The sequence below is a fragment of the Danio aesculapii genome, chromosome 8, assembly GCF_903798145.1.
Source record: "Danio aesculapii chromosome 8, fDanAes4.1, whole genome shotgun sequence".
Classification (NCBI taxonomy): domain Eukaryota; kingdom Metazoa; phylum Chordata; class Actinopteri; order Cypriniformes; family Danionidae; genus Danio; species Danio aesculapii.
Genome location: NC_079442.1, coordinates 11,875,570 through 11,901,770, shown reverse-complemented (window position 1 = coordinate 11,901,770; position 26,201 = coordinate 11,875,570). Strand labels below are relative to the sequence as shown.

Here is a 26,201-nt window from a genome sequence, read left to right as displayed (position 1 = left end):
GCTTTTAAAATGTACTCTTAGTGAATCTGAATTTATTCAAATAGAAAAACACTAAAACATTTAAACTTGTTGCTTTTTCTCACAACACCAACTTTCCTTTTATTTAATTAAATATACAGTAAAGCAGTAAAATTGTGAATTATTACAGTTTACTGTGCTACTGTTTTCTATTTTATAATATAGATTTAACATTTTATCGATGAAGCATAATTTTTGTGACACTGAACAACAATTCGTATTTTTACTTTACTGTGAGGGTTGGGGTAGTTGTAGATTGAAAAATTCATTCAAAGAATTCAGTCAATACCTCAAAAGGTACTGACTAAAAATGAACTGAAAAGCATGAAAGACATGGAAACAGAGACATTAATATATACAGTGCATCCAGAAAAGTATTCATAGCGATTCACTTTTTCCAATTTTTTATGTTACAGCCTTATTCCAAAATGGAGTAAATTCAATTATTTCCTCAGAACACAATAATGACAATGTGAAAAAGGTTTTTTTCAATTGTTGGAAATTTATTAAAAATAAAAACCCTGAAAAATCACAAGTACATAAGTATTTACATCCTTTGCTCAATACTTTGTTGATGCACCTTTGGCAGCAATTACAGCCTCAAGTATTTTTATATGATGCCACAAGCTTAGCACACCTGTCTTTGGGATTTTTTGCCCATTCCTCTAACCGGATGCACTGTAAGGTCTTTCACACTAACACTTTTGGTAAGCATCCGGGTTCGTTTGACGTCAGAGTACGGTACGTTTAGCTAGTGTGAACTTGTCTTCTCGGGTGCACACCCACGAACCGTACCCGAGTCTGTCTGAAAGAGGTGGTCTGGGGAACGGTTTACGCGAACTCTGGTCCGGTTCACTTCTGGTGTGAATGCAATCGTATCCAGTGGCGGTTCTAGTTCAAACGGCACCCTGGGGGAACCCCCCTATATACAACCACTCACCCAACTCATTGTTGAGAATTAATGTTATTAAGTCCTACCTCCTTGACTCATTATCCCTCCTTTCTTCTTCATAGCCATGCTTAGTCAAAATAAGATCCTCATTATATTTTAACTTTAGTTTTGTCAACTTGCAAAACTCGCTGCGTGGCGACACCTCTGCATTTACCTCTGTATTTTATCGATGTGCATGTAAACAGACAGGGAGCAGAGCAGCATGTGAGGCGCATGGGAATTTTTTTCTGCACGTATGCGTCAGTTTGCTTTCACCAGCATTGTTTTGGTTGCATATATAGAATAACAAACTTGCACGTGCAAAAGACACCAAATGTGAATTGCCCATAACGTCTTTAATCTGGGATTACCACATCTGGTTTAGCTCAGCTACTAAATACGACCTCCAAAGACTACGTCGAATAGTTCAGACTGCTGAGCGAATCACTGGTACAACCTTTCTTTGACACACTCTACATTTTATAAAGTTCTAGAAAAAGAGTGACTTGATTACAGAAAAGCTGGATTCCAGCTTGGGACTTTGTGGACAAGGTGAACCCCTCATATGACCCCTTTTGCCAGTGCCAGTTTTGATTGTTTAGTTTTGTTTTTCCCCTCTCGTTGGTCCTGGCCTTTTGTCTTCGATAACTGCATTTGTTCAGTTGTGACTAGAAAATGCTGCAGAAAGTCAACATTCAACTTTTTTTTATCTCCCTGCATTGCCTACTGGATACACCTCACATCACATGTCCATCACAACACTAAAAACTAGGGATGCTCCAATTAACATTTTCGCAGCCAATACCGAGTACCTATATACAAATTACCATGTTTGTAAAAAATCAGGATGCGCGCGCAGCGAGGTTGCAGAAAAAAACGGGAGCACTAGCATTTACAGCGAGGGAATGACATCCGATGCAGTACAGAGTTTGTTGTTGTCTTAGAAATAAGTTATTTTGATTACAAATTATGTATATTATTTACATAATGCTTTTTTCAGCGTATTATAACAGCTTGTCACCCAGTGATCAGCACAGTTATTCGGCAAAATTAACGTTAAAGTGAGTGGTGTCTGACAGGGTCATTTGTGATGGCGCCATCCCAATGGATATTGGATAAGATGAAACAGCCAAGCATCCAGCCCAATATCTCATTGAAACTCCAAGTGTTTTTACAGGAGAGAAGTTAAAGGCCTACAAGTCTTTAGATGCCAACAATGTTGTTCTGTGTGGTCATGTGCAAGAAATAATGTTTCATGATTACCAGATTTAAAACTGTGTAGTGCTAAAAACTGAGGTTCTGCCTATCCAAAGACAAGGAAAGAAGACAAAGTTATACAAGGTCTGCGTAATCATCAACAAGCAAAACAACTGCATTCTGACAGCAAACTGCACCTGTATGGCAGGGTGTGTAAACTTACTTTTACATTTCATTCTTAGCATTCAGTGTCCGCAGTTTAATTAACCATATTTAACTGTTTTTGCTGAAATCAATGCTGCAATCAAAAACGAGTAATGTGTATGATTCAGCATAGCGTGAACTTACCAGATTTGAAATGAGAACTGCAGAGTCGAGCATTTTAATTAGGTCCTCACTACATTCAGCTCCCTTTTAGCCAAAGACTTCTGCGGTTGGCATTAAAAGCAGTGTGGTGTACGGTAAAAGTTAAGTTTACTATTTTTGGACTACTATTTTTTATTTATTTATTTGGCATCCTACCGCACAACACCACATGTCTGCTATTGCCACCCGTTTCTTTTTGCAACCGGGAACCTGTATGACATCATGTGTGACTTAGGTTGGTAATTCGTCTATTCCTTGTCATGGTGATCAGCCAATACTGAGTACTGATTCTTATGCTTCAAGGTTTATAATGCATTAAGCACATTTTCATTCTAAGTATGACAATTGAGTGGACATCTCTGCTTACCTAAGAGAATTAAATGAAGGATGTTCGATATAATCCCTTAGACATGTCTCTCATTACCATTTAGTGTGGACATGCCATGGTCATTGTCAAATGTCATGGACATTGTCAAAAACACAGAACTTTCAGTTTTTATATATGTAAAAAGGCCTAAATACATGCAAGGTCATTCCAATATTTTACTCTTCAACTAGCACATCTGTGACCATAGCTCCTATACTCCGGACAGCCTCACAGCAGCTTGATCGCTCAATGAGAGAGTCAGGGGTGTGCACTTCACATCTTCACTATGCTATTCATCTAACCTAACAAATGTAAAGCTTAGAACATCACTGAACATCGCAACCTGTTCTCTTGCTTAATCGCTCTCACCTCCATGATTTCCGGGGTAATTTATCTAATTTAAAATGCCTGCGATCAGTTTATGAGATTGGCGAGAACCGATCATTCACACTAAATGCATCTTTGCTGCACTCAGGAATAGTTTGAATAAAAGCAGATTATTAAGGCCAAGGGTATCTGGACACAGCCACTAGGCAACAGTAAACAGAAAATTACGAGGGGAAAAAAATTGCAAAGGTTGTCTCGCATCCAAGATTTTCTGATTGGTCCACTGCTTTAGAACTGATATAAACACTGCTGCATGAGAATGATCTAGATCTTTTATCATGGCATCTAAAAAATGTAGTGCTTACGTTAGTAGCGATTCAAAAGACAGAAGGGTCACATTGGAAAAAACAATAGAAAAGTAGACCATTGCAAAGGAAAAATGCCTCCTGTGTAAACGACCAGTAAGAATGCTCAGCTAAAATTGTCAGAGTTTTTAAAAAATGCTAAATGCTCGGCACACACAGGCAAAGACCATGGCTGTGTCCGAAATCATCTACTACTCAGTAGACACTGCATTTGAATTTAAACGTACTACTCGACCATTAGAAAAGTACGTTCTATACAGTATGAAAGAAGTATGAATGGAATTCGGACATACTACATCCGCCATTTTGTCATGGTCACGTGACCTACCTGCGTCAGTTGCATCACTTTACTCCCATTCATGAATTCTCTCACGGGGCATCATGGGATAGCGCAGCATGCATGGGATGCGCACTTCAGAATCTCGCCGGAAGTAGTAAGTCATCCGGGTACTTTTCGCATACTGTCTTTCAAATTCGATGAATTCGGACATACTACTCGGTTCGCATACTGATTTTAGTGTACTGTACAGTGTGGAAGTATGCGGTTTTGGACGCAGCCCATAGAATACACAAGACATGTCACTCGTATAGTTTTGAATAGGAAAAAAGTAACGGTCAATTAGGCGAATGAAGTCCCGCCTACTAGTACAGGAGCCAATCACCGATTGCTATAGACTGACAGAGAAGCTCGTAACAGAAGTCTGCTTTTATGACAGTTTGGTGGTCAACAAACACAATCTCAGCGAATACTTGCTTCACAAAATAAGAAAGATATCCAGATAACGCTTGAAATTTGTACTTTAAAATGAACCAAGTGCACTTGAAAACAAAAGTTTTAGTTTGAAACTGTATCTGTATGAAACTAACATGAGGTACAATCCGTCCCATCAAACACACATCACATGACAGCAACTACTGAAACGCCCACAAACTTGTAAACAAAGAGTCACTGGCATTTCTGGAGGAGATTCGCCATCAAGACCAAGTTGTGAATTGCTTAAGAAGAGCCACGCAATCAGACGATCATTATCCAGAGGATGATAACGTGTAGAATGGCCATAAATGATCATATTTTTGGAAATGTTTTAAAGAACTGTGCCCAGCAAATAGCACCAGTGTTTACTAGCATTTTTAACCATTCACTGAAGCATTACTCTGTTCCAGCACCGTGGAAAGCATCTATAAATGTGACTAAGTACCTCAGACAAACACCGCACATCCAAACACTACAGTGATTTTTCCTTTTCTCCATAAACTTGCCATACTCTGAGAAAATGCTTGATGGTCACTTAGCTACAAGAGATGCCAGGGCGCAAGGCCCATTGAAAGGTCAAGGAAACCACACGCTCGTGCTTGGCACTTAAGGTCAGAATAACAACACATGCAAAAATGAGTGCGGTGACTAGCAGCAGTGAGGAGATTGTAAATAAAAAACAAAAGTTTTTAGCATAGGGAGTAATATAGTCATTCAACTTTACAATTTGTAATGTTCAGCATGTATTTAAATAATGATGGTTAGTTCCAGTACTTGAAAGCTCAGATTTGATTATCATAATTTGTTTGAGTTTGAGGTTTACTGCATAATTATTATTGACACCTTACAGATGTTGATCTACCATTACCATTGCACACACTTTGTAACATTTTATTTATCAAGTTTAAGAGTCTCTTTAACACATATGTGTATTTTACTATAAAGTGATGACATATTTTGTTTAAATATTTTTGTTTTTGACTATTAAAACTATTTGCCTTAGTAATGTTGGTAAATTGAAAGTGGTTAAATAAGAAAAATCTGTAACACTTTATAATAACTACACACTATGAACCATTTATTAAGCATTAGCAAATAATGAATTCATTATTTGTTAAGCATTAACTCTATATTAATAGACGCTAGTTAGCAGAGAATAACTGAAGCTACAAATGCTGTATTCTTGACTTATAAGCACATTTATAATGTGCTTAATACTTGTACTTTCTTACTTTGTTAATGATTTATTTTTCATGACTAAATTAAGTATTGCATCATTTACAAACCAGTTATTTAAGCATAGTTGGTGGTTTTCTAATATCATTCAGAATGAGTTAGTAAATGATTAATAAAATATTCAAATTAACATTCATAATTCTTATTATTCAGGCATATATTAATAGTTAATTTGTATGTTAATAAATGCTTTATTAACTCAACTTCATCCAGTTTTGTGACCAAATCTGAAGTGAGGACTATTTACGCTAAACAGGAAAAAAGTATTTTCTAAACAGGAAAAATGCATTTTATTTGTTTGAAGATACACACATGAAACTGTACTTCAAATGAAAAATAAATCTTTAAAAATAAATCTTTTTCAGTACCTTTTCAAAATGTACATATTTGTACCTGAAGGGTCCATTATGGTACCTCAAAGGTACTTTTTACTACTTATATGCACCATTTAGGTACCACTGTGGACTATTTGGGTACAAATATGTATGTTTTAAAAAAGGTACTGCACCAGTGATAGCTTCTGTACCTTTATTTCTGAGAGTGTATTATATTGTTAAATTATTATATGGTTGTTGTTTTATCCAATTTTATGTTATATTTTGACAATCTCTTGTCATTCAGCAATGTTTAACTTTTTACAGTAATTTTACTTTTTAGACAAGATTGCAAAGATTTTGCTCATTTGATACTAAGCCTTTAATTGTCATTTATAAGGGATTTATAAAGCATAAATAGCCCTTACTTTAGATAACAAAACTGCTTGAAGCTGAGTTAATAAAGCATTTAATTACATACATAGTAACCATTACTGTATGCCTGAATAATAAGATATATAAATATTGATTTCAATAGTTTATTAATAATTTCTAACTCATTCTGAATTATCTTTAAAACCACCAACTACTCTTAAATACAACTGGTTTGTAAATGATGCAGTAGTTAATTTAGTAATGAAAAATAAATTATTAACAAAGTTTGAAAGTACAATTATTAAGCACATTGCAAATATAGTTATAAGTCAAGAATACAGCATTTGTGGCTGCATTTATAAACTGCTTACTAATGTAGAGTTAATGCTTAACAAATAATGAATTCACTAGATGCTAATTCTTAGTAAATGATTTAAAGTGTGTAGTTATTATAAAGTGTTACCGAAAAATCCTACTATACCTTTATGGATTGTTATAAAAAATGTAATAATTATCGATATCGAGTGATATGAAACATGATATCGTGATAATGCAATATCGCCCAGCCCTCAATTCAATTAAAATAAATTGGTGGACATATGCTTTTATTCTACATTCCTTCAAAAAGCCTGAGGACTCACATGAGTGTGGCCTTGTGATATCTTCACTAAGAAGCACAAAAATCACCAGAATGATCATCCCATCCAAATTGCAAAATCCCTGACAATACTCATGACATTGAAAAAACACTCTCCTTCACAAGCACTTAAATCCTACTTAATCTATTTTTCTAAAATTCCTGTTTCCTTAATGCCTCCCTCATATAGCTTGTGTTTTCTATACAGTGCATGTAAATTCTTCTTTATAGCTATGGTTGTGATTATTTGCTTCTTCATCATAAATTGTTTTTAGTTTTTTAAATGTAAGTAAAAGGAGCTGTCATCACCCACCTCATTTGTCCTTGACGGTCTTGAAAGTGCATTTTGGGTAAAACAACCCCAGGACTTGAGTACACTGCCACAGGCATTCGAGAATCCAAGTAGGCTGACTGCATCCACCAGTCAGAGAGCTGGATCATACAACAAGGGGAATAATTGGAAATGTATAAGCAGTTGAATGTTTACAACAGACACAAAATAAAAGTAGTGTGTACTTGAAAATTAAATATTTTACAGTCATAATTGTACCATGTAATATCCTAATTTAAAGTCTACTTTTGTCCTCTTGCTTTTTGTAATTGGCATTTTTACTTTCAGAGCTCATCATGAGTAATTCTTTAATAAAATAAATTTTTTTTAAGATGAAAGTGCTGTCATACAGAGATTCCAATTATTAAACAAAAGCATAGAAACTACAATTCTGGTTAAAATGTAAAGATGTAAACATACAGCAGATGAAACGGGAAAAATGTAGGTTAAGAATCGTTTTAGAATCGAATAGTGACCCTTGTGGGCCCCATCCCATAAGCAGCAGTGCGTTATATTCGCAGACAGTCTGTCTGTGAATATACTGGTAGTAGCAGGTCTCAGTACTTGCTCTGTGCCAATAATCAATGAAGCAGTGTAGAATCGATCAAAATCAAACACATTAAGAAGCTATATATTAGGGCTGGCTGATAAATTGAAACCGTAACCGAAATCCATAACCTATAATTGACGTATTTTCTTATGTCGGTCATTTCAGTTGTTTAATCCTCCTGTTAATACTATCTTTTTAAAAATACTACCCTAGACAGAGCTTGACTGTTTCACTGACATTGTTTCCATATATCACTCACTTTCCTTCGCTTTATTCTCTTATTTATCAGGGCACGTCTCAGAATGAACAACCAGCATTACTAAGTTTTACCATAAATATAAATTAAAGAATACATAAAATAATAATAATTATTGTTATTATTGGTAATGGGTGCTGGTGGTGCAGTAGGTAGCGCTGTCGTCTCACAGCAAGAAGGTTGCTGGTTCGAGCCCTGGCTGAGTCAGTCATTTTTGTGTGGAGTTTGCATGTTCTCCCCGTGTTCACATGGGTTTCCTGCGGGTGCTCCGGTTTCCCCTACAAGTCCAAAGACATAGGTGAATGGAGTAACTAAATTGTTCGTAGTGTATGTGTGTATGTCCTGGTCCTCCAGGTCCTCCAGGTTGAGTGTTGGGCTAACGACCCACCTCGTAAAAATTAGATGATACGAAACACCAACATGGTGCGGCTAAATATCAACTTCTATTGTATTACTGTTAATATTATAGATGCAAGTTATTTTGTAATTTTCACATTGCATTATTTGAAATGATATTTATTTACAAAAGTTATTTTCTGCTTTTCACATGATCATGTTTAGTTTAAAGTATCATGAATTTCAGTTTAAAGTATTCATCCAATAACCATAAATAGTCTGTTACCTTATCACAAATATTAAAAATGTGTTCTTTCATTAGAAACAGATGACTCACCTTTAAAAGTTGAGTGTATTTACAATACAAATCATAACACAATGAACTTTGAGGGGGAAAATTTAAGTAAATAAATATTTAAAAATAAAATAATCAATCAAGGTAAGTTAATCAAGTTATTGTATAACAATGGTTTGTTCGGGAGACTATCGAAAAAAAATTATCTTAAAGGGGCTAATAATTTTGACCTTAAAATGGTTTTAAAAAAATTTTTAAAACTGTTTTTATTCTAGCCGAAATCAAACAAATAAGACTTTCTCCAGAAGAAAAATTATTATCAAACATACTGTGAAAATTTCCTTGCTCTGTTGAACATAATTTGGGAAATATTTAAAAAAGAAAAAAAAAATTAAAAGGGGGGCTAATAATTCTGACTTCAACTGTACATACTGATCCAATCATTCCTATACCCTTAAACAATGCCCTATTTGAGGGGGCAGCCATATGTAGGGGTGTCCGAAACCATAGAGCATGTTTTGAAGTGCACTTAGTCAATCAATCAATCACCGCAATAATTAATGTATGACCCATGTAATCAACAGCTAGAAAACACCCATAAACCACTCTGAGAGTTCTCATGTCAAAATTATTTCTGTCTGAATCCTATTGGTGTGCATTTATAAATAAATTATTATTTAATTAATTAAAGAATCGTTTTTATATGACAAAATATTTAGCAATCACTAAACAACTATCATGAGGTCTGACAAAGAAGGCAAGGCATGTATCAACCAGCAAAGTAAAGACAAAAAGGCATCCCTTCAGTAACTCACTGCTCAAATTTCACTCACTCATTTTCATTCACTCCTTTAAGTGGACTATATTAATGGACTATTCTAAGGAATAGTAAATGAGAGTAGAAGTGTCAGGGACAGCAGTGCCGAGTACCAGGAACATAGTTGAGAACCACATTTCTAAAGGTAAAGCCAAAGTCACACTGCCCCTTTCACCCCATAGACTTCCATTCGTACGCATTCAAGTTTCACATGTCGCTGCATTACAAAGTTCAAGCTTGGTGAACCCTAACCTGCAAAATCGCATCACATGATTGTGTGTGACTAATAGAAGATCAAAATGTGACCTCTCTGTATAGAAATTTTAAATATTGAGCAATTACATACTTAATGTCTAATCATCTTCTTTTATCTTGCCCCTTTTTTGCAGCATCATACGACAGAATTTTGCATGCTCAAACTCGTGGCATGAGTAAGGTTTAGATATATCTAGCCACAGGGCGTAGATCCACCAATGTTTCAAGCCAATAGATCCAGGCGGGATGAACCATATATGGGAAATGATGGATCAGTCATGATTCTGTATAGTTACATGAGCTATTCCAATAACGTCCACATGAATTACATGTACAGTATTTACAAACAATACATGTTTTATTCAAATTTATTTGGATCAATACACCGAACCATAACATTTTTGACTGTATATTATATTTAGTTAATGTTTGTTCAACGTATTAATTTATTAATGTCTACAGCTACCTGAACCCTACTCATTACAGTAACTTGCTGTGTTTTAATAACATCTACACCCACCACAAACATAAAGTTACCCCTTCAGTTATGAATAAACAGTATTTTTTGTTGTACTGCATTACAATAATTATGTATGTACATGTTTTCATTAGCTGCAGTTGTAACACCAATTAACATACTCAAGCCTTAAGTCCCGCCCAAGCCTGGAACATGTAATCTAAATGTAGCCTGAAACGTGTGGATCTGCAGCTGGATATTATTGGAATGGTTAGGTAGTGCATTTCTAGTTACCAGAGTGACTTACTACAAATGTTATTTTCAAGGTCATTTGTGTGTGGCTTATTCACCTTACTGTGGAATTTGTGACTGTAGGTTTTATTGTGTATGGGTTGCTTTCTGTCTTTTTGCTGTTTATCCTGACATCCAACCCTCATTAGCCTCATTAGCCATGGGACGAAGAGAACCTACTTTGATTTATCAGGGAGAACCAGCACAGGCAAATAACAGCAACAATTCCCTCTGACTTAAAAACTTACATTTTCAACAGAGTATAATAAACAATCTGATGTGTAATTCATAGACACATTCTGGAGACACAATAGACTTATTTTGCATCTGGTTAAAAAGCCAAATTGGAGCCCTTTAAATAAAATGTTACTGTAACATAACAAATGGTCACTTTCTAAAGATTATAGATTAGCATGTACTGTACTACACATCAGGTTTTGTGTTAATAAAGTCAGCAGACTGCACTACAATCTTAGTAGCCAGACTGACTCAAATAACTCATATCATAAACAGTATATAACTATTTTAGAAAAACTTTAAAGAAACTGACATAAATGTAATGTTCCCTTTCTAAATAGTAGTGTATTTTAAGGAGTTCTTACTGATAAATAGTCATGTTATGATTTGAACTTGATGTTTTGATAAAGTGAACTTGCTTTACAACTTGCCACATTTCATAAAGAGTCAGGTGATTTTCCAACACAGATTTTTTTCACTTCATGAGCTTGATTGGCCTTCTTCTGGATTTCTTCAGAGACAACAACCAGAGACTTTTCATATATATATATATATATATATATATATATATATATATATATATATATATATATATATATATATATATATATATATATACAGTTGAAGTCAGAATTATTAGCCCCCCTTTGAATTTCTTTTTTAAATATTTCCCAAATGATGTTTAACAGAGCAATGTTTTACAGTATGTCTGTAATTTTATTTCTTCTAGAGAAAGTCTTATTTGTTTTATTTCAGCTAGAATAAAAGCAGTTTTTAATTTTTTGATTACCATTTTAAGGTCAAATTTATTAGCCCCTTTAGGCTAATTTTTTTTTCTATTGTCTACAGAACAAACCATCGTAATACAATAACTTGCCAAAATACCCTAACCTGCCTATTTAACATAATTAACCTAGTTAAAGCCTTTAAATGTCTCTTTAAGCTGTATAGAAGTGTCTTGAAAAATATTTAGTAAAATATTATTTACTGTCATTATGGCAAAGATAAAATAAATTACTGATTAGAAATGAGTTATTAAAATTATTATGCTTAGAAATGTGTTGAAAAAAATCTTCTCTCCGTTAAACAGAAATTGGGGAAAAAAATAAACAGGGGGTTAATAATTCTGAATTCAACTGTATGGCTGTTGATGGTCCAAAGATTTCAACTATGTTCTAATTAAATTCTCAGTTACATTTGTCGTAAAATTAAAGGAGCTATATTAACATTAACAGTTATAAAGCTTTAACTGTTGGCATTAGTTAACTTTATTTAAACATGTTTCACGTCACTAGGTTGCATTAAAATCAAAATGTTTATTTCAGTAACCTTAGGTTAATTACATAAAGTTAATGAAATATCGATAACAGGAGAACTGACTAATATCACATCTTAAAACAACAGGACCCTTGTCCAATGTGAGCTGAAAACTCAAATACAAAGCATGTGATGCAAGTTTGCACATCAATCCAATCAGTCTATGTACAGTTCCTGAAATAATTCCAACTCAAACATGAGTGCCCATGCTTTCACATGGGTGTGCTTTCACATTTGGCCCAATTGCATGGTTCGCACATAGGTTTGATTGTTTTTTCCTTTAGTCATTACGAATGTCCGACTTGCAAGGCGTTCGCTTGGCTGTTAAAGGCATTGAGCTTATTTAATGTCAGTATATTGTACGCTAAAATGACCAGCACTTACCGCTGTTCTGGTCAAGAGGCACAGAATAATTCCACGCAAATCCTGTAGAATTCAGTTGACAGCTGAAGAGGGTTTTGACTCCTGACATTATGCACTTTTAAGGGCGACCAAAACTTTCTTGACTTCAGTTACATTAGACATTCCAATTGAACCAGATCCTATATTAATTATATTTGGGAGTTTCCGAAGAATTTTTGGGACTTACACGGGTACAAAAACAGTTTGTTTCATACGAGTTGATCTCTGCCAAAAAACGTATCCTTTAGTTTAGGAAGAAAAAGCAAGTTCCAACTCTTAAATTATGGCCGACAGAGTTAACAGGTACTCTACATCTGGAAAAAATCAGATATACCCTAATAGAAAAGGTTTTATTATTTGAAAAAAATTGGTCTTCTTTTAATTCCTTTTTACAAACTTGTGATTAATATGTTTACTATGCCTTTAGTACCTACGTTTACTGTTGGATAGCACTGGTGGGTGGTTGGTGGGGGGAATGTATGTTGATTTTTTTTGTTGTTTTTAATTATTATTTTTATGAATGTTGTTCGTTGTTGGTTTTTTATTTTTATTCAATGACTAATTGTTAAAATGTAAGTTTTATGTTTATGTTTTAAAAAAAGTGAATTTTCAAGTGAATGTCTGCAAAAAATGCTAAAATATTGAAACCAAAACTTTCTTGACAAGTTGCCAGACTGGTCGTACACTGTCACCCTCGCTTGAATAAGATTGACCACTACAAATAATGTAACCATTTAATTTTGACCCTGAATGGGGCAAGACTTTACAGCAATTTAAAGTTTTAAGACTAATTATTATAAGCCTAAAATCTATTAAGATAACTTATTTAACTTATTTTTCAATGATCATCGTTTAAACATGTAGTGTTTTTGTTTTTCCTTAAGCAATTAGGAATGTCTGACTGTCCACTTGTGGTTTTAACGATTTTGATTAAATGTTCATGCTAATATGGAAATGGTAACACTTTACAATAACAGTATATGAATAATGATGTGGTAATATGTTAACTAAACATTACTTTATTATAGACTAATGATGAGTTAATGCATGCGCTTAGCATGAGTCACATGAGTTCATGTGTGAACAACGGCTACCTTAATTACTTGTTAGTACATGATTGTTTGTCAATTAATGTATTAATTACTCCATTAGTTTATGCTTAATTTAACCATCATGATATGTTAATGTTTAATTATATCATGACTTTACTTGTAGGGGCACATCATCATTAACCTATTCTTAACTACTCATGAACTCCTTATGCATGTCCGTCTATCATGTTTACACTGAATAACAATAGAAAAGTGTTCTGTCTACATCAATATTAACAGTTTAAACACAGAAGTTCATGTGGAGTTTAGGATGAGTTATTGGTGATGTGCCCCTCCAAGTAAAGTCATGACTTAATTATACATTACAGCTTAAGAGTTCATGTCGGTTATATTTAGCTTAAACTTAAATGTTAATGAATACATTAATTAACAACATGTACTAACAAGTAATTAAGGTGGCCGTTATTTACTCATGAACTGTTGTGACTCATGTTGTATTTAACGTTAGTTCATGATTAGCGCATGCCTTAACTCATTATTAATTCATAATAAAGTAATGTTTAGTTTACATAGTAATACATCATTATTAATGTACTGTTATTGTAAAGTGTTACCATGAAAATTAATACAGAATCAGTACTATAAAGCAAACTATACATGATTCTAAAGTATTTAATTTTGTGCACAGTATTAAAAATACCAAAAAATATATTATTGCTAAATTTCACTTATGTCACACCAGAAAACCAAGGACACCAGTTGCCCTCACAAATAGACAACCATACATTATACGCACCCAGTTTTCAGTTTTGCGTGCCCGCCTCTCCAAACTCTTTTGTAGTCTCTCTCCTACACCACCAGGTTGTAGGAATTCGTCCATGAGCTTGCATGTGTGTGCCATCTCCTCCTCGCTGATTAGCGGTTCGAGCAAGGCCAGATAGCGAGCACATGTTTGCTTCAGTGGAGGGACGGGTAGCTTTGGCAGACTTTCTTGATGTAACAGCGACCGGTCAGAAACTTGGACAACTGGCATGGGACTCAGTAGACGGCAGTGTTTCACCAGGTCCGTCCTTGCCTTAGAAATAGAATGCAATTATTCTAACAATTATAATTACTGAACCTGCAATAGTCTTTATAAAAAGAAAAATAAGAAATGTATGAGGTTATTTTTTAAATACAGAAATTATTGTGTTTATATGTTCCATCTGAAATTTTCCTAAAATTTTTACTTTTTTTCCTCAGGCTCTTTGTAGGTTCATTATATTTTAATTTTATGGCTATTAATGCTATTTTCAACGCCTTCAGGTTAAATAACCTAATTAGTAAAATGCTAATTTTAGAAGTAGATTTCAGACTGCACTTCGAGGCTTAATTTTGCATCTGTACTCTTCATATTTGCATGGAACCTTCTAGCACACTTTAAATCTGTTAGACTGATGTATGCATAATATCGATCTGCACAGCTGTCAAAGTAGGATACATAGTGGCACTATTTTTGACAACCTCCTTGACATTTTTTTTGTTGTTGTTGTTGCTGATTTGTCCTGTAATTACGGGTCATTTCAACATCTAATAATCACACAACAATCACACAACACACAAGTCACACAACAATATACAAAATGCCTCAGATCAATTAAGTAAAAACACAATAAATGCTATAGATGGGGCGTTGCTGCTGCCACTGGCGCATAAAACTTGGCAAAGCGTTCGCTTAACTGTTAAAGGCATTGCGTTTATTTAATGTCAGTACGTTGTACGCTATAATAAACCGCACTTACCGATGTTCTGATCAAGAGGCGCAGCATAGTTCCACGCGAATCCTGTAGAATTCAGTTGACAGCTGAAGTGGGTGTCCCCGACATTATGAGCTTCAAGGGCGACCAAAACTTTCTTGGCAAGTTGCCAAACTAGTCGTACACTGTCGCCCTCGCTTGAATAAGATTGACAACTACAACTAACGTTACCGAGAGATCGATTAACTTTGACCCTGAATGGATTGCACTGTTGTGTTTTTACGGCTATTTAAAGATTATAAGACTGTTTAATAATAAATTTACGGTTTTATCAGCCTATAATCTACCGCGATCTTTTATTTAGTGGTCAATTAGACTAAAAACAAAAAACATTGCCATCTGTCGGTCTGTGTGCCCTGTTTGGACCGGGTTTGGACGTTCGCAACGTCATCACTAAGCGACAGTCAAAACAACAAAGTAACAGACTGCGTTCAAAATACTTTTCATGACTCATTGGAAACAACTTATAAAACGTCGTTTTTAGTCGGACATCCGACCTGTGAACTCTGAATATTGAAAAACATTGACATCAGATTTGACATCACTTCTCACGTGGAGCTACTTTATGTGAAACTTTATATAAAGGTTACTTTCGAGAGCATTAGTGCTGTCTTTGTTTTTTTTTTTTTTTTTTTTTTTTTTTGGTCAGCTGAAATGATTCAATGTAATTTGGATTAACCAGGTTTTAATGTCGCTTGTTTTTTAATATTATAAAACGTGTTCAGTGTTGACATGAAGAATATAAAAATATTGTTATATTGGTTTTTAGTACAAATTTGCAATTTAGCCTATATTATTTAATTAACAAGCTCTAACATTTACAATAAATTTAACTGCATATGGGTTATGTACGTGTCCTTTAAAAAGTTTCAGGTTGCTGATCTTCCTGTCGCGGACAAAATGCGTAACCGATTTGACGTTAGCTGTTTATCATGGAGGAATATGCCCGTGAACCCTGGTAAAGTGCTTGCTGACTGCATTTCTGACGAGTCCGTCCCGCCCTTCAGGTCACGACAGGACGTAGATATAATTTGAAGAAATTTATAATTCCCATTTTCGTGTGGATCGTTTGCTTCTTTGCTGTCATTCTCTCTAAAGTAGCCTGCTAAATACTATAACAATTTGTGTAGCTTTGGTATATTTCTCGAATTACACACTGGATTAAGTGCTTTTGCCTTTATTTTTATTTCTCTAAATCCTTAGGTCGTCTATCAGATGTGTAAATGAAAATTAACATACAGTGCCTTATTGGCAAGTCTATTACAAAAATGATATGTTTAGCCGTAATGTGAATATATCTGTTGTGGGACATACGTTTTTGATGGCAGATATTTTAAATCACTTTTTCTGCAAGGCATATATCAAATTGAACAGTAAAAAGTCACACTATTCTATAAGATATGTATTGAACAACATTGACCATGATTTGCACTTACTGTAATGAAGAATACCCGTTCTATTGGAACAAAGTCCCTTTTTTCTTTGTATTCTATAGTCTTTGATAAGAATCGTATAAAAAAAATTGTATGCTAAATTAATGCAATTCAAACAGTTTTTTTTATTTTTATAAATATAACAGACTATTTCCATAAAATGTCACTCAGTTTCTCTGGAAAGATATCTAAATGATTAGTTTTATTATAAAATCTTTGTCATTTTTAAAACATCACCCAAAGCAGTACATTGTGCATATAAGCAAGTAAACTTTTTGTTCACCTTGAAACATTTGTGTCAATACCAAATGTATTTACCTAGTTAATTACGTAATTGAAATAATTTAATATTTCACCTTCAAGCAAGAGTTGCACAGTTGTTTCAGTATCGATATCATAATGTGCATACCTACAATAGTCACATCGCAGGATGTTCAATGTTGAGTTGCGATTATAGTTGAGCAGGTGCCACAGTTCAAAACGCATGAAATTTGTGGAGTCACTGCTGATTTTAACCATAATGGAGTGAAAGTTTATAATTTCATTTTTTCTGTACCTGAATACTGGTAGACACCCCAAAAAACAAGAAAAGCCACGTTTATTTTATTGTATTTTTCTGCTTGTAATTTGTTTATTATTTTATTCGAGTCACTCCCCTATTGAATTATCCCAATTCATTTTAATGGATGAGTTATTTCTAATAGAACAAAAAGTATTTTTAAACTCGCATAGAAAGATGAGACTCACTCATAGACTTACTCAAGGATAATTTTCCTCGAAATGTCACTGTTGCAACACAAACCAAACTGTTAAACATGAATGACGTATTTTTTTATGTTGTCAGAACGATTTTTATCTGGAGAAACTTTTGTAAAAATGTGTGTTTTTTTTAATCAAAAGTAAACCACAAAAAAAGGTTTCAGATTTTTATGTTATGCATAACTTTTTGCTGTTGACATATATATATATATATATATATATATATATATATATATTATATATATATATATATATATATATATATATATATATATATATATATATATATATATATATATATATATATATTTATATATTTATATATTTATTTATTTATTTTTTGGAAATTTGATTTTTATTAGGTTTTTTTTTCTTGAAATAACATACAATACCATACAAATATATAAAGTGTATACAGGTTCTTCACAATTTATGAAATTGTTATGTTTTATATATATATATATATATATATATATATATATATATATATATATATATATATATATATATATATATATATATATTTTTTTTTTTTTTAATTTATTTATTTATTTATTTTTTTTTAGAAAAAAAATTTGATATGGTTTTGCCATGAAAAAGCCAGAGAAGCTGATGTGGCAATCATTTTAAAGCTCTGTGTCTTCAAATAGAACAAATCAGGCCGTTGGAGTTGAATTGATTAGAAATTGATGTGAAATTGAATTCACATTACAATATATATAGCTGAAAACAAAAATCGCAATGTCAGATTTTACCAATATTGTGCAGTTTACTCCAAACTTTATATATATATATATATATATATATATATATATATATATATATATATATATATATATATATATATATATATATATATATATATATATATATATTTATTTATTTATGTCCCCCCCACTTTTAAAATATGTACAGCTGTCCCCCCCACTTTTAAAATGGCTGTTACGCCCCTGTATATATATATATATATATATATATATATATATATACAGGGGCGTAACAGCCATTTTAAAAGTGGGGGGGACAGCTGTATGGTCACCCAAAAGTGATTAATGATTTATTAGCAATAAAGTTTATTTAATAATCTTTTAACCAAAATTCTAAAATAATTACAAAATATTAATAATAACAATAAATAGACAGAACCACACACATTTAAATTAAGCATTACTCTGTGTGAAAATATTTTTAAATACTACAATACATTTGCAAAATTGCAAGTTGATACTACACATATAACGTGAGATGGACATCGCCATGTGTGCTTGCGGCCGATGCGTCATACATAAAAGCAGAACACGCAGGATTCAACACGTAAATTCACCAATTACTCCCCAAATACATGCAAGTAAGTGGTTGGTGAACTTAGAGAGGAATAGATTCAACTTTATAGTTACTTTCAGTATGTGTATCTGATATGATTAAAACACATCGGCAAATTATATTTTAATGGATTGTTAGACTTCCTTGTGTGTTTTACAAACGCTAAAGTTCTTGTTTTACTAGTACTTGTGTGTATTTACATGTCTAAATCATAAATTAAGCAATTAAGGCTGCATAATTGTGATAATATAACACGTCTTTCTCAGCAGAGTTAAGTTGGTCTTGTTTTCGGGGGAAAAAACGAAAAAAAGAAGCACTTTTACGAGGGTCCCTTACTGAGAGCTTAGCTCAGCGCGAGCTTTCTCTGGCTAAACGCATATTGCGACTGCTCAAGCAGTGCTCGTAATATCGAGCGAAAAAAGAAAGACAGCTGTGAAACATAACCAGCTTTGTCTTTTTGTAGGGAATACAGTTTAGATCTTTTTAGGGTTAGAGGTTTTTTAGTTAATGCCGTCTGTCACTGAATGTGTCAGGAATACCGAAAACAAAACCAACTTAACCCCGCTGTCTTTCTCTGGCTCAGCGCCAGGCAAGACACCAGCACCAGGGACTTTACGGTTCGCACTTCGAAACGGAACAAAAGTAGGATTCTGTAACGTTAGTGATTTACCGTGATTTACCCAGCTGTAGCTGTTGCTCCCTTCCGCGTCATCCCTGTCTTTGACTGCAAAGTGATTGAATGAAGCTCGTGGCAGACGCTCAAGAGATTCACGCTGTGATTGGCTGAGTGATTGTTCACTCAAATAAAGTAACAAATCAGAGAACACTTGCGGCCGCTAGGTCAAATAAAACGTGTGGGCCAGTCGGGGGACAGAATAACCTGTTTCCAAAAAGTGAGGGGGACGTGTCCCCCCCGGTTTCTACGCCCCTGTATATATATATATATATATATATATATATATATATATATAACACACTCGTAGCAGTGCAATGTGGCTGTAAATCTGTACTGGTGGGAGGTATGCATTGGCACGAGGCTGTGTTTATACAACAGTTCGACAGCATAATTGTGTGTATAAGAAAGAAAATCAAACACGGAGCGTCTCAAAACCATTTTGTAAGAGCAACTACTTTCTTCCGCCATTCATTCACATCCGCAGCTGACATCAGAACAGCAGAAACTGTTGTTCATCCACTAATGTTATTTTAGAGCTAGTATTTGAATGATTCTCAAGGGTAAAGTCTAAAGTGATGACAAAACAGGTGATTTTGTTTATTTTAAGATTATAAGGCTGAACAGCATGAAATGCCATCTCAGTTGCAATTGGGAGATCACAATATTACTATGGTATAAATACAGCACTACAACATACAAAAGAGGGAGATCGACTTAGAAAGTCATTTACCTTTTTTATGATGATTTGATCAGCTGTAGTTTGAAATTACGCTTTTTCTCTTAGGGTTTAATATGCAGTCTCTGTCACCATCTTATGGATGAACATTGTCAACCGTCTTTGCTCAAAGACAGGCTAATGGCCGCTGTCTCTCAGAAATTATAAAAATATTTTAAAATAGGCACTAATCTTATAAATAACTGCATAGTTGCAATCTGAACAACTACATTCTCTACTAAAAAAGCCTCAAAAGTACATCATGTTGCCCTATAGCAGCAATATCTGTCAAACTGTAGAGTGTCCTCTGCTTGTTGCTGTATGTGGGTGGAGTAATACAAAAGGGTGAAGGGTTAAGAGGCTGGACGAGTGCTGTTACTGGCAGAATACTGCATGGCTATCAACCAATCAGATTCAAGAACCAGACAGAACTGTTGTATATATACTGTAGAAGTCAGAATTTTTAGCCCCCCTGAATTATTAGCACCTGTTTTTTTCCCCCAATTTCTGTTTAATGGAGAGAAGATTTTTTCAACACATTTCTAAACATAATAGTTTTAATAACTCATTTCTAATAACTAATTTCTTTATCTTTGCCATAATGACAGTAAATAATATTTTACTAGATATTTTTCAAGACACTTCTATACAGCTTAAAGTGACATTTAAAGGCTTAACTAGGTTAATTAGGTTAACTAGGCAGGTTAGGGTAATTAGGCAAGTTATTGTATAATGATATTTTGCACTGTAGACTGGGAAAAAATAGCTTAAAGGGGCTAATAATTTTGTCCCTAAAACGGTTTTAAAAAAAAATGAAAAACTGCTTTTATTCTAGCCGAAATAAAACAAATAAGACTTTCTTAAGAAGAAAAAAGTATTATCGGACACACTGTGAAAATTTACTTGCTCTGTTAAACATCATTTGGGAAATATTCAAAAAAGAAAAAAAAATTCTCTAAAAAAAAAAGATATATATAAGAAAAAAATTATATATATATATATATATATATATATATATATATATATATATATATATATATATATATATATATATATATATATATATATATAAAAGCAAAAACCTTGGATTGTGTACAGTAGTTTGTTTTTTTTCAGCATAGTTATTTTAGATGATTTAAAGATTTTGTCGGTGATTTGGAGTCTATGAGTCTATAGAATTGATCAATTAAGGTACAGTATATGATGCAGTTGGCTTCTAACAAGTAATTTTCTGTTTAGCCCATGGAGGATAGTTGATGACTGTGGGGGTGCTTTTACCATGGGGGCCATTGGAGGAGGGGTGTTTCAGACTGTCAAAGGCTTTCGGAATGCACCTGTGGTATGTTTTACTGTCAAACAAACAGCAGACCTCAGCTATTACCAAAACACAATACAATGCATTTATTATAAAAATACTGTATTTTTATAGGGTGTTCGACACAGGTTAAGAGGTAGCGCAAATGCGGTGAGAGTAAGGGCACCACAAATTGGAGGCGAGTATTCGGAATTCTTTTTATTGTTTTATTGTTTCTCTGTTTTTGTACCGCGTATGACATTTTGTATAGCAGTAATGATTATAAATTATGGTGTGTGTGTGTGTGTTCTGTTTTTCTTGTAGGTAGTTTTGCTGTTTGGGGTGGACTGTTTTCAACCATAGACTGTGGTCTTGTTCGTTTGCGGGGTAAGGAAGACCCTTGGAACTCCATTACCAGTGGGGCAATGACTGGAGCTATACTCGCAGCACGCAGTAAGTTTAGCACAGTGATTAGAATTCTGTTAGACATTGAAGGTAAGGACACATTTAATGTTGTCCAGCAAACTTTCACAAGGACAATCCATACGAGTGGTGTTTTGAAACTGATTACACACTGCATTTAAGTTGGACATGCAAATTCATCTTGTTGACAAAGAGAAATCTGTTTGATTTGAAGATGTGTTCTGTGTGAGGTGTGCTTCATGCATGAAAAACAATGTGTTTTAAAATCATTTCCAAATATCACTTGTTTGATATACTAGAAGGAATCATGTGTGAAGCAAAAAAAAAGTCTTTTCCCTGCATACACTAGATAAATATTTATGCAAAATGTGCACCCTACCATGGGTTTTTGGCAGCAAGCATATACTTGTTCAAACAGGACTTTATAACCCACTGGAAAATTGATCTTATCATCTGTAGTATTACTGTCGTGATAACCCATCATTAATCTGCACTCTTTAAACTACCTCTGGTTCATGAGTGTGCATTACTTGCATGTTTGTATTTCAGGTGGTCCTCTAGCTATGGTGGGCTCTGCAATGATGGGTGGAATTCTGCTTGCCCTAATCGAGGGATTTGGGATACTTCTTACTAGATACACAGCACAGCAGTTTCAGAATTGTGAGTTACATACTTGTATGTCAGTAACTAAAATGTTAACACTCACAAAACATTCTGTTACGTCGTTTTAATTATTGTCATTATTTTTTTTTAGAAATACAAAGATCATGCTAACATTTATTTGTGTGGTTTCTCTAAATCAATTAATTAAATCTGTGGTGTGCATTTGTGCAGTTGAAAAAACTTTGATTTTTCATCAATATTTTGGCAAATGTATTGTAAAGTGTACTTAAATTGTGCTTTGCAACAAATAATGCATGCTTCTCTTCTTCTATAGCAAGTCCTATTGTGGAGGACCCAAAACAGCTTCCCCCGAAAGAAGAGACACGTGGTTATGGACAGTATCAATAACTAAAGTATTATAGACTGAATGAAAAGAGAGGATTGTTAGTTTACAGCAGTGATACTCGACTCCAGTACTGGGAACCCACTGCTCTGCACATTTTTTGTCTTACTTGTTTACAGGCCTGATTCAGAACATTAACTCTTTAGCTTAAAGCAGTGTTTCTCAACCACGATCCTGGAGGGCCACCACCAAAAAGCAGATTTGTTTTATTTGTATTGTGCAGCATATATGCATAGTATATGTTGTGAAAAGAAGAAAAATAAATAAATCATTGTATGAATGCTGTAATGTTTAAATAATTTTCGATTAAAAACGCACAAAGGTCATAAGACCATCAGAGAGAATGCAGCAACTTTTATTTCTCACAGGATGCGTTCTCTGTTCTCGTGGTCTCCTGTGTTCGTTCTTCTGTGGTAACTTACGTTCTCTGCGTGCTTGAAATTGGGAAATAGCCAAAGACTCGTAATGTGACAGGCAAAGGAGATACATCCAAAACATACAGTGTTGGTGGTCCTGAGAAACACTGTCTTAAAGCATCATGGACTTAATTGTGTGGGTCAGATTAGGGCAACGTTAAAAACAAATGTGCAGTCTGGTGGGTCACCAGTACCCTTCAGAGACGGGGATACTCTGAATCTTTTGATTCTCTATTAGTTACTCAGGGGCAAGTAAATAATTTGTATTATGTATAGACTGTAATATGCACTTTCAGAATTTTTGTGTTGCAAAGGAAAACCCAAAGATTTTCATTCATGCAGAAATCCTATCTTATTGGTAATACAGATTTACTTTATACAGGAATGATAACATCTCAAACAAGTCTAAAGCAAATATACTGTACAATAGGGTATATGCAGAAGCACGCAGAGGCACTTTTTTGTGTCAGTAATAGGCAAAGGCAACTTTTAAAACCGGCAAATTTTTCTGTAATACCGTTCCTAAGGTATGTGTACGATTTTTTTATTTACATTTTTTTCAGTTCCTTAGGACAACAGTATCTCCAGCAAAAGAAAATATCCAAAAATGCAGAGTTTTTGAAACTAATGAAGACAGCAGAAGTCAATGATTCATTTGAATTATTGAGCCTGACATGTTTACTGCTCCAAAATATTTTAAATATTTCAAAAATAAAATATATTGTTTTCAAAGGGGAAAAAAGTTTTTGCTTTTTAGAAATTTAAAAGGAAAAGATTTTAGAGCAGTAATCACAATACTGTGAAACCGTGATTTTTTTTTATCCAAGGTTATCATACCGTCAGAATCTTATAGCGGCCCATGCCTAGTTCGTAACCTGGGTCAAGCACTACCGGTGAACTGTATGCCATTACAAAATCGGCACGTTTAAGGTCTGTTTTTTTTTTTTTTTTAATCAACATTCTTCACTGACTGAGTGATATACGCTATAAACTGGGTCTCAGAATGTACAAGCACTGCATTAAATTCATTTGTTCTGTGCCATGTCTTTAAAGTATTTAAATTTATTTTACTCCAGCATTTCCAATGGTGTTTCTGCGCTAGCCTGCTGATCCTGATGGGTGCGTGCGAGCGAGTAAACAGCTTTTTATCTCGGTTTACGCTTCAACAACTAAATGAATGCTGAAGTCTATTTAACTGATTATATTTTAATCAAATTGCAACATCAATACTGTAAAAGGAACTTTATAAATTTGAAAAAGTCACATTAACTATTCACTGGAAGTATATCGGTATAGGATAAAACACTAGCTCTGCATATACACTATTATGAAGCTGTTTCTATGCTAGTATAATATTCACAGAATCACATAACTCATTGGTAGGAGACACATGCAAAATAAAAACAATGTGTTAAAATAGGCTGAAAATATTGAACTTTTAAAATGGAATGTTCACAAAATCAGTCTTGAACCAAAAAAAAAGTTGTGTTTATTACACATCATTTTATTTTCTATAAATTTATCCAGACTGCAAATCAGGTCAAAAATGGTGCAAATATTTTGTATTGCAGGAATGTAATAAAGAACCCTGGCGCAGTGCATTCCTGACCTCAGATATACAGTGTAAAAGCCTACTGTCATAATCATCGGATGAGTTTTATCTTGCAGCACTTTACATTTAGCTTAAATTAGTTATTTACATCTGTTGGAGTTATTAAGAAGAATATGAATTGTTGTTTAAGATAATCATAATTTTATTTGAACATCATTAATGCTATTTTATGCATAGTAGCACAGCATACCTACTGTATGTTTTATAGGTTGTTATTTCTATATTAAGTTATTATTGAAATCTTTGAAAAAAAGTTTCTCCAGGATCTTTTCCTATTCAATATGCATACCGTCACCGTTCCCATTGTTTGATGATAATATTAATTGATAAAGATATATTTTAACTCCAATATGATGTGCAGTCAGAAAAGGAATGATGAAGTTCATATAACTTTAATGTTCATTTAAATGTAAGCCATTTACGTTTGTGTTATATCTAGTTTGTATGTTTGTTTATTTGTTTTTGAACACTATAGAGACAAGAATACAATATAGAATATGTGTGTTAGTAGCCTGCCTCAATAAAGTATTTTTGGGTAATGCTCTATGTGTTTTGCTAAGGCCTAAATGTTTTGAAGACACTCTTAAGTCAATTAAACTCTCTTGCATGGTTCTATCATTCTAATTGACCTGCTCAAACTTAATGTCTAAAACAACATTTGACACTCAAAAAACAGGACATTCAATATTAAATTTAGTAAAAATTTGTATCTTAGATCCATTACAAAACCATTAAAAATGATTAGTCTAATACCAACAAAAATACAACCAAGTAAATGCAATTTCAAATAAGCATTCATATAAAATCTGATTGGCCTAAAATTTATAAGCCTATGTTTGTAGCTTGAAAGCAAAAATCTTTTTTTTTTTTTTTTCAAATTATTATATCCAGGTCTTTATGCTTGTCAGATGTTGCCATTTTATTTATTCTGTTTCCAGACACTAGGTCCAATAGCAACAACTGACAAACAGAACAATACAAACCACACAATATACATTTAAAAAGACAGTTTTGCCAATACTTTATCAAAGGTGACTGATAACGCACCTCAGTAAGCCTAGGATTTGTCAACAACATTAAAAATGCTATTCTGAGAATTCTTTAGTCGACAAATACACTTATAGATCAAATTTCTCATCAAAGCAGAGTATGATTAAACTCTTACACTACAAAATAATTCACTTGCACTACACCATCTAAGTTTTTTAAGCAAAATCTTCATACAAACAAGTAAATCTGCAGCTTCTGGAGAGTCTTTTTAATTA

General features: G+C 33.7%; 3 protein-coding genes across 3 annotated transcripts in view; 2 read left to right on the top strand and 1 right to left on the bottom strand.

Moving 5' to 3' along the window:
- zgc:154046 (Carnitine O-acetyltransferase-like) overlaps positions 1-15,572 on the bottom strand; it is a 66,591-nt gene extending 51,019 nt beyond the window's left edge. The window contains exons 1-3 of the mRNA XM_056463175.1: positions 15,265-15,572; positions 14,280-14,558; positions 7,201-7,319 (exon numbers count right to left, since the gene is read on the bottom strand). Coding sequence (XP_056319150.1) covers positions 7,201-7,319; positions 14,280-14,558; positions 15,265-15,291 — 425 coding nt within the window. The 5' untranslated portion in view covers positions 15,292-15,572. The remainder of the gene's footprint in view (positions 1-7,200; positions 7,320-14,279; positions 14,559-15,264) is intronic.
- A 582-nt stretch (positions 15,573-16,154) lies between these two features.
- Positions 16,155-25,475, top strand: timm17b (translocase of inner mitochondrial membrane 17 homolog B (yeast)). Its single transcript, XM_056463174.1, has 6 exons — positions 16,155-16,237; positions 21,425-21,524; positions 21,615-21,678; positions 21,804-21,932; positions 22,452-22,562; positions 22,840-25,475. The coding sequence occupies exons 1-6, from the start codon at positions 16,212-16,214 to the stop codon at positions 22,911-22,913; spliced, it is 504 nt and encodes a 167-aa protein (XP_056319149.1). The 5' UTR covers positions 16,155-16,211; the 3' UTR covers positions 22,914-25,475.
- praf2 (PRA1 domain family, member 2) overlaps positions 23,278-26,201 on the top strand; it is a 10,663-nt gene continuing 7,739 nt past the window's right edge. Inside the window, exon 1 of the mRNA XM_056464300.1 lies at positions 23,278-23,321. Within this exon, the coding sequence (XP_056320275.1) occupies positions 23,278-23,321 (44 nt within the window). The remainder of the gene's footprint in view (positions 23,322-26,201) is intronic.

Bases quoted from the DNA above. Each gene is read 5' to 3' on its own strand.
- timm17b (XM_056463174.1), top strand. From the start codon at position 16,212: ATGGAGGAATATGCCCGTGAACCCTG. The intron at 16,238-21,424 runs GTAAAGTGCTTG...TTTTCTGTTTAG, and splicing joins GAATATGCCCGTGAACCCTG to CCCATGGAGGATAGTTGATG. The intron at 21,933-22,451 runs GTAAGTTTAGCA...TTTGTATTTCAG, and splicing joins AGCTATACTCGCAGCACGCA to GTGGTCCTCTAGCTATGGTG.